The 12830-nt window shown below is 37.3% G+C and overlaps 1 protein-coding gene across 1 annotated transcript in view; it reads right to left on the reverse strand.

The window, feature by feature from the left end:
* The window catches only part of EYS (eyes shut homolog), a 1451515-nt gene that overhangs the window by 15524 nt on the left and 1423161 nt on the right, over positions 1 to 12830 (reverse strand). The window contains 1 exon segment of the mRNA XM_045543805.1: positions 10599 to 10771. Within this exon segment, the coding sequence (XP_045399761.1) occupies positions 10599 to 10771 (173 nt within the window).

A 12830-nucleotide genomic window follows, 5' to 3' on the forward strand; every position in this document is an offset into this window, starting at 1 on the left:
GAGACCGTGTTGTCTTTGTTTTCAAAATACCCTGCTTGAAGTGCTGCACATAAGCTGTCACCTCCCATTGCTCTCACTGATTTGAAATTCTAATACCTCAAAGCTTTGCGGTCAAGAATTTCAGCGTCCTATGGTCTTAGATAAAGTATGGATCTACTTTGATAGACAATATAGGTGAGGACCTATTTTAAATGGATTGCACTTTTTGAGAATGCATAGATAGTTGATACCTTTTATTGCTGAATTATGGTAATTTTTGCTCATTAAGTTTTTATAGCTTAAGTAGAGTACTAAAAGTTCTGACCTTTTTGATATGAGTGGGTCTGCCTGTGGAAGCAGATAGAAGCCACAAATAGGAGGACCTCAAAGGACTCTGTTGCAGTAAGTAGTGTCTATCATCACTAAATCATCTGCCAAACATTTCTTCTATTATTCATTTTGAGGTAGAATTTGGGAAAAGTCCAGGTTTTCCAGTGACTCATGCAAAATTTTTCTGATGGTGAATTATCTTTGGGAGACTTTACTAAGCAATATAGGTTAATTAAGAAGAAAACACCAAAATTTTTCTTTTTGGATAACTGATCTACTGGGTTCTGGCCAATAGCTTCAGGGCTGGTCTGTGTAAGGGGGGCTATTTCAGAAGGAATCGTTTTCTGTGAGGGATAATAACTAATAATTCAGGTGACTGACTTCCATGTTACACAAACTCTGATCATGGCCATCACTTTTTATTTATTATAAATAGGACCCCTCAGAGAAATTAATATTTATATGTATCACTGTTTAACAACTGCAGCATTAACTGGCACCAGACCGGTACAATCTAGTGAAAAAGAAAATGGAATAGGCTGTTTAGTGAAGTGGAAACACTTGGATTGCAATGATGTGCCGTTGGATTTGTGAAATCCATAGATATCTAAAGCAGGCAGTATTCTCAGTGAAGATATTATGTGTCTTCAAAACACTTAAGAATAGGTGATGTGGAACATCAGAGCAAAGGATTGCTTCAGGGAGAGCACAAGTTGGCACATTATCAGAGGCCAAGGGAAAGATTCAAGGACTTGTCATGGTTTGTTGAAAGGGCTGGACTTGGTAGGAGGCACTCAAGTTGAGCTTGATTTTTCCCTATGATTGTCCTTCAGATATGTCTGAGAATCTCCCATTCTCATTCCCGATGATATCTTGGGCAAATTCCTTAGCTCTTTGATCATTTTTGGGTCTCAGTGAAATGTTCTCATTTTCTGGTACTAACAAATTTCATTCGTTCTGAATCAAACTCAGTCTCTCACCTAATTCTAAACTTCTATCCTTTCCCCACAGCTCAGATCTGGCTCAAGCTTGGAAAGCTGTAGTAGGGAAGTGGGGGGAGTGCCATGTTTTTGTTTTGCTTTTGTACTAGTCCCTTGCTCTCTTTCTTCGCCTTTCACTCCTTTGCTTTTCCAAGATCACTGTGGGGATCAGTGATGAGAAGACACGGGAAGGGTCTTTGTTGTCTGCTGCTGTTTGTAGCTTTCTCTCACCTGTTTAATTTCTTCTGTCATGTCAGATGCTCTTTTGCATCTTTGAGTGCTTTTCAACTTCCCAATTGTACCTGTGTCCTCAGTTCTTGAGAAGACTGATATACCTTGCCTGACTTTTTATGAATCCCAGCCAGCTTTTGCTCTTGTGAGATGCCTCCAGCCTCTTTCTGCTTGAGACAACTTACCTTTTTGGTCAAGGTTCTTTCAAGGTGACTCAAGGCTACTTATCTTGGTCATGTGCCCATGGCTCTTGACCTGTCCTCTGAGGAAAGGCACCTCCGCTCCCCAGCTGTACTGCCTCTAGCTCTGCCACTAGGGAAAGCTACAACCAGCCTCTTGCCTTTAGGCTACTTTGAGTGTGGGTCAGGCAACTGGTCTTAAGTTTTCTCTCACCCCAGGGATGTAGGTCTGGTTTTCTTGACATCTCTTTCTCCCATTTTCCATTCCAATTTCACAGCCAGTGTCAGCTTAGTACAAACTAACCCAAGGAAGGAAATGTTAAACTTTCCTTCTGGCAAGCGTCCCTGTTTTCTCTGTGTACATTTTGATGCTCTTCTCACTCATTTTTTGGGTACATTCTAACCCCTCTTCCTACTGCCAGCAATGCTCTCCAAAAAAGTCCCTTTTCTCTGAATCAATTCTCTTAATTGCCCTCCCCCCACAATATAGGCTGGGAGCAGATGATAAGCCAGTAGTACTACCTGTTTATATATTCTTTCTTTCTTTCTCCCTTCCCTTCCTTCTTTTCTTCCTCTTGTTCCTCTCCTTCTTTCGACAGAATCTCACTCTGTTGTCCCTAGTAGAGTGCAGTGGTGTCATCATAGCTCACTGTAACTTCAAATTCCTGGGCTCAAGTGATCCTCTTGCCTCAGCTTCCCAAGTAGCTGGGATGCCCAGCTAATTTTTCTATTTTTAGTAGAGATGGAGTTTCACTCTTGCTCAGGCTGGTCTCGAACTCCTGAGCTCAAGCAATCCTCCTGCCTCGGCCTCCCAGAGCGCTCGGATTATAGGCGTGAGCCACCACGTCCAGCCTCTTTACATATTCTCTATGAATTATCTATCACTTTTCACTCAGCATAATGCCCTTGACATCCATTTGAGTACCTGCATGATTTAATACTTTGTTCCTTTTTATTTCTGAGTCATATTCTGTGGTATGGATCTATCTGTTTAACCATTCATCCATTGAAGGACATTTGAGTTGTTCCAGTTTAAGCTTCTATTAATATAACCATTCATGTTTTTGTGTGGATGTAAGTTTTAATTTTGTTTGTATAAATGCCTAGCAGTATGACTGCTGGGTTGTGTGGTTAGTGAATGTTTTGTTTTGTAAGAAACTGCCAAACCGTTTTCTACAGTGGCTGTACCATTTTACCTTCTCACCAACAATGTGTGAGAGATCTAGTTTCTTCACATCCTTACCAGCATTTGGCACTGTCACTATTTTTAATTTTACTTGTTATAATAGCTGTATAGTGATATCTCATCATCTGTAAACTCTTTTTAGACTTCTGGGTATACATGATATTTACTAGTCTCAGCTTTGAGCCCTCAGCCTAAACTCTTAGACAATAAGAAAACTTAAATTTAATATCTCACTGCACAGTGATTCATATAACTTCTGACTCTGGCTAAGATTTTCCAGGAAGGAATTAGAATACTAATTAGAATTCAAATAGAGTTTGGCAGCAGTATCAGCTTGAGCCTAAGATATATCTTCAGATGTGTTTCATATCTATTGGGCATGTCTGGTGAAATGGTGGTGTCTGCCAGAAATCTATTTGTATGCAAGACTTAGAGGTTTCCTAGGAGATCACTCATCTCAGAGAAAGACTTTGCCTAGTAACCAAGCCTCCAAGTTGTCAGATGGAAGGGCAGGGCAAATTTTGTAGGCTGCATGATATTTGCCAGTTGGATTGGTCTGCTAATTTTATGCACAATTTTGTCTCTCAAGTTATATATACCCAAATTCAGCATGGGAAAGTAGAGGAGGCTAAAATTAAAGATACTAAAAGGGTCATTCTGGCTAAGATTTTGCAAGATATTGAGGTTTAAAGAAGAACTGGTCGAGTACTCTTGAAACCAAGCATAACAAAAAACAAAAAAAACAAAAAAAAAAAAAAAAAAAAGGAAGAGAAGTCTCCACACTTCTGTAAAAAAACACAGTTGAACTCTGGCACCTTAATGTCCACAGTGTTGATGGTAAGGTCCCCAGAAGGAGGTTTTGTCTGGAGGTTCTGGAAACCACTAGGCTGCAACTTGCAAAGCAGTAGTGAGGGGAATGAACAGATCTGTAGGCATTAGGAGGCAGCAATTTAGGTTTTGAAAGTAGTGAAGTGCCCCCAAGAAGTGTACATCAAATAGTGAAATGTGAAAATTCCTAGATTACAAATATATTTCAGCAGCTTCTCTTTTCTTTTTCATTATGATGTGTTTTTTCTTGTATGTATACTTTATCTTGTTTAGGTTTAAGCATACTTTAATTTTTGATTCATCAGTTGAGCTGTCTTAAGTTACCATGGTACTGCACACACATCATCATGTTTTATACCAAATGCTGTTTTAAAAGGGGGGAGGAAAACACTGTTTCTCCTTTTTCTTGCTGCTTTAATGAGGATGGAGAGTGGGTTTCAGACTGGTCCACTAACTGTACTGCTGTAGACAGACCTTTTCCTTTATCAGGGTCCCTTCCTCACCCCCAACGTTACCAATCAGCCTCCAGCAGTATCTGCTTGTCAGAACTTCGGACCAAATGATTGTGTCCCCACTTACAGTGTCCTATCATATCACTCTCAACTTTTTCTACAATTTTTAATGGTTTATGCATATACCTGTCAGAAGAGCTTCTTTAAAATAAATACAATACTTGACTTTAGTTTCCAGCAGAATGGTGGACTAATTAACATGATTTACCCCTTCCCCATCATGAAAATGATGAAAAGGGTGAAAAAAAGGAAACAGGAACTAAACAGATAAGTAGAATGAGAAAGCCAGGTTTTACCTTGAGTATATTTGCCAAATCTGCTAAACCCAACATTCAATCTTCAACTGTTCAAGAGAGAGCAAGTTCCCTACATTATGGCCCTTTATACCCAAAAATTCAGGGCTATTCTCTTACATAACTTCAGTACAGTTATCATCTTCATTAAATTTGACATTAATATGCTTTTTTAGTCTAATAATAATATTCAAATTCTTTTCAGCTGACTCAATAATGTCGTTTAAAGTAATTTGTCTCCAGAGTATAGGATCCCATCTACACTGAGATCTTGCATTGAATTGTCATGTTTTTTCAGTACCTTTTAACCTAAAACATTTCCACAGCCTTTCTTTGTCTTTTATAACATTGATTTTTTTTTTTTTTTTTTTTTTTTGAGACAGAGTCTCACTTTGTTACCCGGGCTAGAGTGAGTGCCTTGGCGTCAGCCTAGCTCACAGCAACCTCAAACTCCTGGGCTTAAACAATCCTACTGCCTCAGCCTCCCGAGTAGCTGGGACTACAGGCATGCGCCACCATGCCCTGCTAATTTTTTCTATATAGGTTTTAGTTGTCCAGCTAATTTCTTTCTATTTTTAGTAGAGACAGGGTCTCACTCTTGCTCAGGCTGATCTCAAACTCCTGACCTTGAGCGATCCACCCGCCTTGGCCTCCCAGAGTGCTAGGATTACAGGCGTGAGCCACCACACCTGGCCAACATTGATATTTTTTGAAGAATATTTTCCTTCCTCGGTTTTTTGAGAAGAATGTTCATCATTTTGAGTTTGTCTGATACCTCCTCATGATTAGATTCTATTTATGCATTTTGACCTAAATATTGTATAGATGATAATGTGTTCTTCTCAGGAAATCACATCTGGAATTACATGATGTCTATCTGTCCTTCACTGATGAAGTAAATTTTGATCATTTTAGTCAAGATGTTGACTTTTTTATTTTATAATATTTCACTGTACAATTACTGCTTTTTCTCTTCCTTGCAATTCATATGCAGTCCGTGGGGATATAACTGTAAGACCGTGCAAATCTATTTTTATTCAAAACTACCCCCTAGATTTAACATCCATTGATGATTCTAGCCTGAACCAATCTTTATTTTGATGGATGCAAATTGATTATTTTCCAACTCTACCCATCCCTCCACAATTGTCAGTCGGCTCTTAGCATTTTACTGGAAATGAGCACTCCCTTCCCTCTCATTTATTTGTTCTGTCTATCCATCTGTCTATATAACAAACATCTGGCTATTTACTATTGGTATGAAATCATGAATTTCTATTTTTCCAGTGGTTTATAATTTGTTACTGTGCCTAATTATTTTGGTAGTGAAATTATCCCATATCTGGCTAGTGGGAGCCCCTTCAATCTGACTCCTGTGTTCTGGTGATCAGCCCCCATAATTTTTCAGAGAACTTTATCTTTTCCTCATGTAACAATCTGTTCCAGGCTCTTTTTGTACCTACATGCCCAAACTCCACCCTTCTATTCTTCCCCATGCTTTGCCCAAGTGGTTCTCATTCTCAGAAAGGCTACCTCCCCCTCCCGTATGAGTCTATTCAAATCTAACCCATCCTTTAAAACCTTATTTAATTCCATTACTTTTTAATGCCTTTTCAGGTCCCACTAGCCAGAATTAATGCACTTATTGTGTCATTTGTCTAGCAATGAAAGTATTCAATACCCTGGGATATTTCTTACTCTTTTTCCCTGAACTGTTACTTAAGTTGTACAGTTGTATTTGAATTTCACAGACTTTTGCCTGGTCTCCATCTAAATTGTTAGCTCTTTGAAAGGCAGGCACTATTTTATGATGCTTCGGGTCTCTCCATATTGCCTGAATGGTTTCTCCACAAATATTACTTAAAATTTAATAATCTGTTGCGACCCTGAGAATGAATATAGTTTTATTTTTTAAAAAAACCCTTTTATTTGGTCATTTTGAAAAGTTGATGTCTACTACATTTATCAAAATAGTTTGAAGAATCCTTACATCTTTCATATAGTAAAACAATATTGTCTTTTCAGATAGGAGGTTTAAAATATTTTAACTTAGGAATCTATTAAAACTATTGATAGCTCATATTTTTAAAATGAAAGTGATAAAAATATCTATGTGGCCATGGCCGGCATTTAACCCAAGTGTAATGTAATCTTTTTTCCTTTCTCTGTAGGAGAGGGCTAATATTTATGTAGTGCTAATTATTTGCTAGACACTGTGGAGGCCTCTTTATTTTATTGATTTCTCATCATAACCTTTATGGAGGTGTGCTCGCAGACTTTTAGACAATTCTGCCTCTCAGACTATAGGGCTCTCTGACCATTTGCCTTGTTTTAATCCTTGGCCACCACAAGAGCATGGTACTGGAAGGCTTGCTTTTCTATTTTACTTAACATAAAATTTACAGATTTTAACAAGAGGAGGAAATGAAGTAATGAGATATTTTGCAATCTTTATATCTTCTACTATGGTCATGAGAATTTTAGTTTGCTTGTCAATTTGTAATATTTAGATTAGAAACTAGAGGGAGCCCTCCTTTCAGTGCCCCATATTAGAGAGCAAAGTTTGTGGTTGAATCTCACCATTGTCAATCATCTCAGGATAAAAAGAAGGTGGGCAGACCAGCCTCAGAGGAGGCAGCAACCAAATTCTGTCCATAGAAATTGATTATGAACCAACATTGTTTTTGTCTGCCTTCCTAGAATAGGGGGCAGGGTATTTATAGCTCAACAAATAAAATATTTTGAGGGAGTAAACTTTAGCATTGAGCCCTAAAAATCCATTGTGGGAGGTTTTTGCTTAATAATGCTATATTGAATAGGAAAGAAAAAAAACTGATGGAAAAAAACCTTGCAGATATGTCTCTTGGAGTTCTTAACTTTTCACTCACTGCCTTATAAAAAGTAGTAATCATTAATTTAGGACTTGATAAGAAGAATGAAATCTCTCTGGGCTTTGGCCCCAAATCCCCCTCCAATAGAGATTCATAAAGACCCCCTTCTCACACATGAGAAAACTAATGTTCAGGGAAGTCTAAGTTACTTGTCCTGGATTCAAGGTTAGGAAATGGAAGTTGTGTCTGTTTCTTTCTACTTACACTCAGCTGCTGTATCTGTTTCTTTAAATGCTCAAAAAGCTTGATCATATAAACATCAGAATTATTAAGTGTATGTCACTTTCTCCCTGAGTTTCATTTATGACTTAGCAGGTTGTATTGAAGAGCATAGATAGAAGACTAAAGAAGTAAAATGTGTGTTCCTAGGAATTATAGCTAGTGCCTACTTATTTTTCAATTTTTAGGACTATTATAAAATCTTAGAGAATCTAATATACATGTAACTACATCTCTATTAATTATAATATCATGATTAAATTGAAAGTAGGGAAATAAAGACTAAAGCTCATTTTTTTTTTTCTGTGAAGAAAAGATGCGCATTACTTGCTGTGTTCCCACATGGTCAAATGCACCTGAAAATGAGTATATGAGAACAGAAAAATACAGTAATAATTCCTGAAATTGCCATCTATTGTTCTATAGACCAATGTCTCTACTATTAGGAAAACCAAGGACTTGGCCGGAAATCATTCTATGTGTTGAGAGGGCTTGAAGAATTAAAATTCTCCATTAGCAAGAATTAATTTCATTGGAAATGAGGGACTAGTTGGACCATAAAATACTTTTGGTATCAAGAAATATTTAAGTGGTTTGAACATTTGCCTGTTTCATTCAAAATGCCAGTGTGTGGGACAGTTTCTTTACCTTAGGGAATAAAAAATGAGTGAAAGAAAAATTAGACTAAGGACAGAAAAAACTGTAAAAAAAAAGGTACATTTTCAATATTTGCTAGGCTAAAAGGTAAAAACACACATGGAATTTAACTTGGCTAAATGTCAATGATGTGCAATAGCTAGGATTTAGTAGTATTAAAAGTAATCCAAGGGAAAAAAGCAATTTACCAATAATATGAGGAAAAAATGAATTGAGAGGAGATTTTATGATTCAGGAAAGTTTATATGTATATTTATAAGTCATAAATTATAAGAGGAAAGACAGCTATAACACAAGTAAGCAAATAAGTAAGATTTGAGCATATGAGAAAAGAAAATGGATATATTGTCCATCTTTCAAAATGTTTATGAGCCAGAATTCTGCTATAATATTTCAATGACTACTCTGGGTTGCAAAATATTCTAACAAATTGTTATTGTATAGCATAGCAGGGTGTATATTTGATTAATTTTGTGTTCAGAAATCTATGAGGGTGTCACAGAGTTTCTGGCGTCTTTTATCAAACTTTCTAGACTCTCTATGAAATAATCTCATTACTCTCGCTATTCCTATCTCTATCTTCATCTGCCATCTATATAACCTGTTTATGTACATACAAATATCATCTATATACATACACACACCCACACAAACTTTGGGTTAATCCCTTGAACTTTCATTATTTGGACTTTAAGCTTCAAAAATTTGGTTTGGCCTATTGTTATGTTCACTAGCTCTTGTGTTACTTGTCCTATCATTTCTTTCAGTTTCTGATAGTTATTCCTTTGGGAGTAAGAGATGTGCTTATCTTCGTAAAGTTTTGAGTACGTTGCTGTTCACTAAAGAACCATTCCATGAAAACTATCATAATCAGTTTTTATTATCTTATAGCTACTAAGCTGAAATGTTTAACAAATATTTTTTGCTCTGCGCTGTATGATGGGTGCTAGAGATTCAGCAATAATGAACACAAACAGGCGTGGTCACTGCCCTCAGCTCTGTGAAAGAGAATCAGTAAAGGTTTCCCTAAAGTAGCAACGTCTGGGTTCAGATCTAAAGGTTGAGTGAGTGTTTGCTGGGTGTGGAGGGGAAGATGAGAGCATTTTAGGCAGAGGAAAGAGTCAGGGAAAGAGTGTGGCACATTCTAGGAACAAAGAACCACCACGTCTTAAAGACCAAGATCTATCCCTAATGTCATTATAAAAGGCACTGATTTCCATAAGCCAGACACAAAACTCATCATGTCATAGTCATATTCTAAGACATGATTAAAAATTTCTTTCACTAAGTCACTCTTATTCTAACTCTCAATGTCTATTTATCAGCAATTTTGACTTTTGGAGAATTAAACACACCTAGAATCTCAAGGAATGTCAGAATAAAAATATTTGCATTAATATGTTTAATAAAGTGATCTAAGCAGGATTAAATTTGTTCTTATCACACATATGAATGTGATATTATGGTAAAACCCCCAAATAATGCAAAAGTGAATGTAGGACAATTGGTGATTAGCTCCTGTACTCTTTCTATCCCAGCCTCTGTTTTTTAAAAGGTGGAGAGGAAGCTAAAGCTTTATTTTCTAGATGGAGGGTGAGGAGAGATAGAGAAATAGTAGATAATTTAGCCTCAGGAAGCCAGGAGATAGCAGGTGGGTCCCCATGTCCCCTTATTTTTCTGGCTTAATCTCTCCAGCTCCCTTAACTGGGAGTTTCCTGGAATCCCTGTTGCTGTTTTGAGAGTCCCAGCTGGGGACTGAAGGGAAGACAGCTCAGCTCTAGAAGTAACCTTAGCACTAGTTATAGCCCAGACGGGGAGGACACAGGAGACAGCTGGGCTCCCTCAGAGGCATGGCCATAATTTGCTCTGGCGGTGAGGACATTATTGCTCCTTGTTGTTCCCACTGGACTTGGGGCCATTTCACCTCCCATGTTTCTCTTCTTTCCCCCAGGTGCTGATGGCCTTGTGGTATTCTTAGGAGTTTTGAGTCAGATGGAGGGTACAGAACGGAGAAGCTCAAAGGTGGAATCTTATTCTAGAACTGAGTTATGAATTTATGCTCACTTGATTTAACTGCACTTAGTACAAAACTTCTAAACAGGGAGTTTAGAGGTAATAAATTAAAGCAATACTAAATATAAAGCTGTATTTTTGGACTGAATTTTGAGTACTACTCTATCTGTGAAATATAACGTCAAATGTACTGGGGAGAGAGGAGAGTGGACCCTAATTTTATTACTTTTGAAGAGGAAAACGGACTTTGCAGTTCCTAAATGTAGTTAAATTTGTGAGCAAAATGAAATTCTGCCTCACCTTGTTCACAGTAGATTCCAGTGGTTCCTAAAGGACAGTAGCAGGTATATCCACGAGGCAATGAAACACAGGTTGCTCCTTTGCTACAGTGGTGTGGAGGGTCATGTTCAGGATCGCAGGTGGAAACTGTCTCCGTACAGAATGCTCCTTTCCACCCAGTGGGACAATTGCAACTGTGGGTTGAGAGAAAAAGGAGCATGGTTTGAACACTTGAGCAGAGACGGATATACACTTGGGTATCGCTCTGTTGTTCACTTGTCACTTTTAGCTGAGGTTCCAAGGTATCAAAGTGAATTGTGATTCCAACTACCAAGATCCAAATTGTCAAAGAAAAGAGTTAATAATTGGTTTTAAGGTTACTGGACTTCACAGAGTCTAGTATGGTTCAGAGCAATGGAAATTGAAAGAATTTAGTAAGAATCATTTCTCTGGGCAAAACCATATTGTAAGTCCCTCTCCCTACCACACCATCACCAAATCTATGCATGGTGTTGCTGTCTCCGAACCTCAAGCCTAGATAAAAGAGATTCAGTAGGACCACTTGGAGAGCTTGACTATGTTCCCCGACATTGGTGAATGCACAGGCCTAGCTCCTGGTGCTGCAGAAGGAAATGCAAACCTGTCAGAGGTGAATCCCAGGGAAAGGATGTGGCACTCATATTATACTTAGGAACATCAGCTTGAGTACATATGAAAATGGATCTTGCCTAAGAGGTGTCCTGCTGGCCAAAGAGACCTCGGCAGTAAGAGGCAGTCAGTTTATGGCTGGAGCAGAAGCTGAGAAGTAATGGGGAGCACTCGTGTGGAAGAGACACATTACCTGGGACTAGAAAGTGATATTGGGAGGGGCCCAGCAGGGGAGTCTCTGATGGACCCATCAAAGGTAGAGCTGCCAGATAAAAGGCAGGCTGCCTAGTTAAATTGAAATGTCAGATAAACAATGAATAAATTTATTAGTGTAAGTATGTTCCATATAATATTTGAATTCAGATTAACAATATTTGAGATATACTAAAAATTATTCGTTGTCTGAAATTCAAATTTATTTGGGCACCTGGTATATTCTTTCTTTCGTTCTTTTTTTGCCCCCCTACATCTGGCAACACTACACTAAATGGCACATGAAAGAAAGGGTTAGCTTTAAATTACTGCCCATGAAGCAATAAACCATCTGAAAATAGTGCCAGTCAAAAAAGCACATTCTAGGATGGAGGGTGGGATGGCTCAGAATCTACTATGCTGGCAAAAGACAGCAGCAGATCACACCTCCTTGCCAGATCTTCCATTTAAGTCATAGACCCTGACTAGATTTAGGGCAATTTGTATGCTTGCTGAATCTAAGTTAATAGTTATGCAAAAGAAAAAAAGTTTGAAAAATTGTATAGGATTCTCCAAATTGGAGGCAAACTAATACAGAATTAATCTGCAACAAAATTTCATACAATTTTGATTATTGTTTGAAGAGTACAAAACATGTAAAGACCATTTATTCAAAAAAATAGAATGAGTTACTAATTTCACAAGAGCACTAAAACTATAATCATAAATTCTTATTAAAGAATTTTTAAATAGAATCGCTAATGTCATTACTTTAAAAATGGTGATTCCACCATCTAGTGGTGAAAAACGATAAAACTTAAAAACGATTAGTCCTACGGCCTTAAAGACCTCACAATGGTAAAATATTTATTTATTTATTATTTTTAAAATAAATTGTATTGTGTATATTTAAGGTAATGTTATGAGAATAAAATATGTGTTTTGACATTAAAATAGCATAAATCACATTAAGAACAATATATTAAATAATATAGATGCTATAAACTTATTTGAAAAATAACAACTTAAAGTAGAACCTCTTATAGTTCCTCTCAGAATCTTTAGGTCTAAAGCAATTATCTATATGTTTAAAGACTTAAAAAATTACTTTCCAATACCATATACTACTTTCTTACACTATATTTTAAGAGAGATTTTCACTAGAATGATTTTGTGCAAGGTCAGATTTTCTTTTTGTTCCCTGGCTGCTTTAGCACCCTGTGAAGTATAGATAATAAAAATTTTCAAATTTTCATTTGTTATTCCCCACTTTGGGTGATATTTTTTTAACCCTTGAAGTTAATTCATTAACATTTCTTCCTTTAACCACATATGTACTACTCTTCCCTGAGGAACAGTAGGTTTTGGAGAAGAATGTGTGTGAGGCAGGTGTCCATGGAATGGGAAAAATAA

This window comes from Lemur catta, chromosome 2, assembly GCF_020740605.2.
Source record: "Lemur catta isolate mLemCat1 chromosome 2, mLemCat1.pri, whole genome shotgun sequence".
NCBI lineage: Eukaryota > Metazoa > Chordata > Mammalia > Primates > Lemuridae > Lemur > Lemur catta.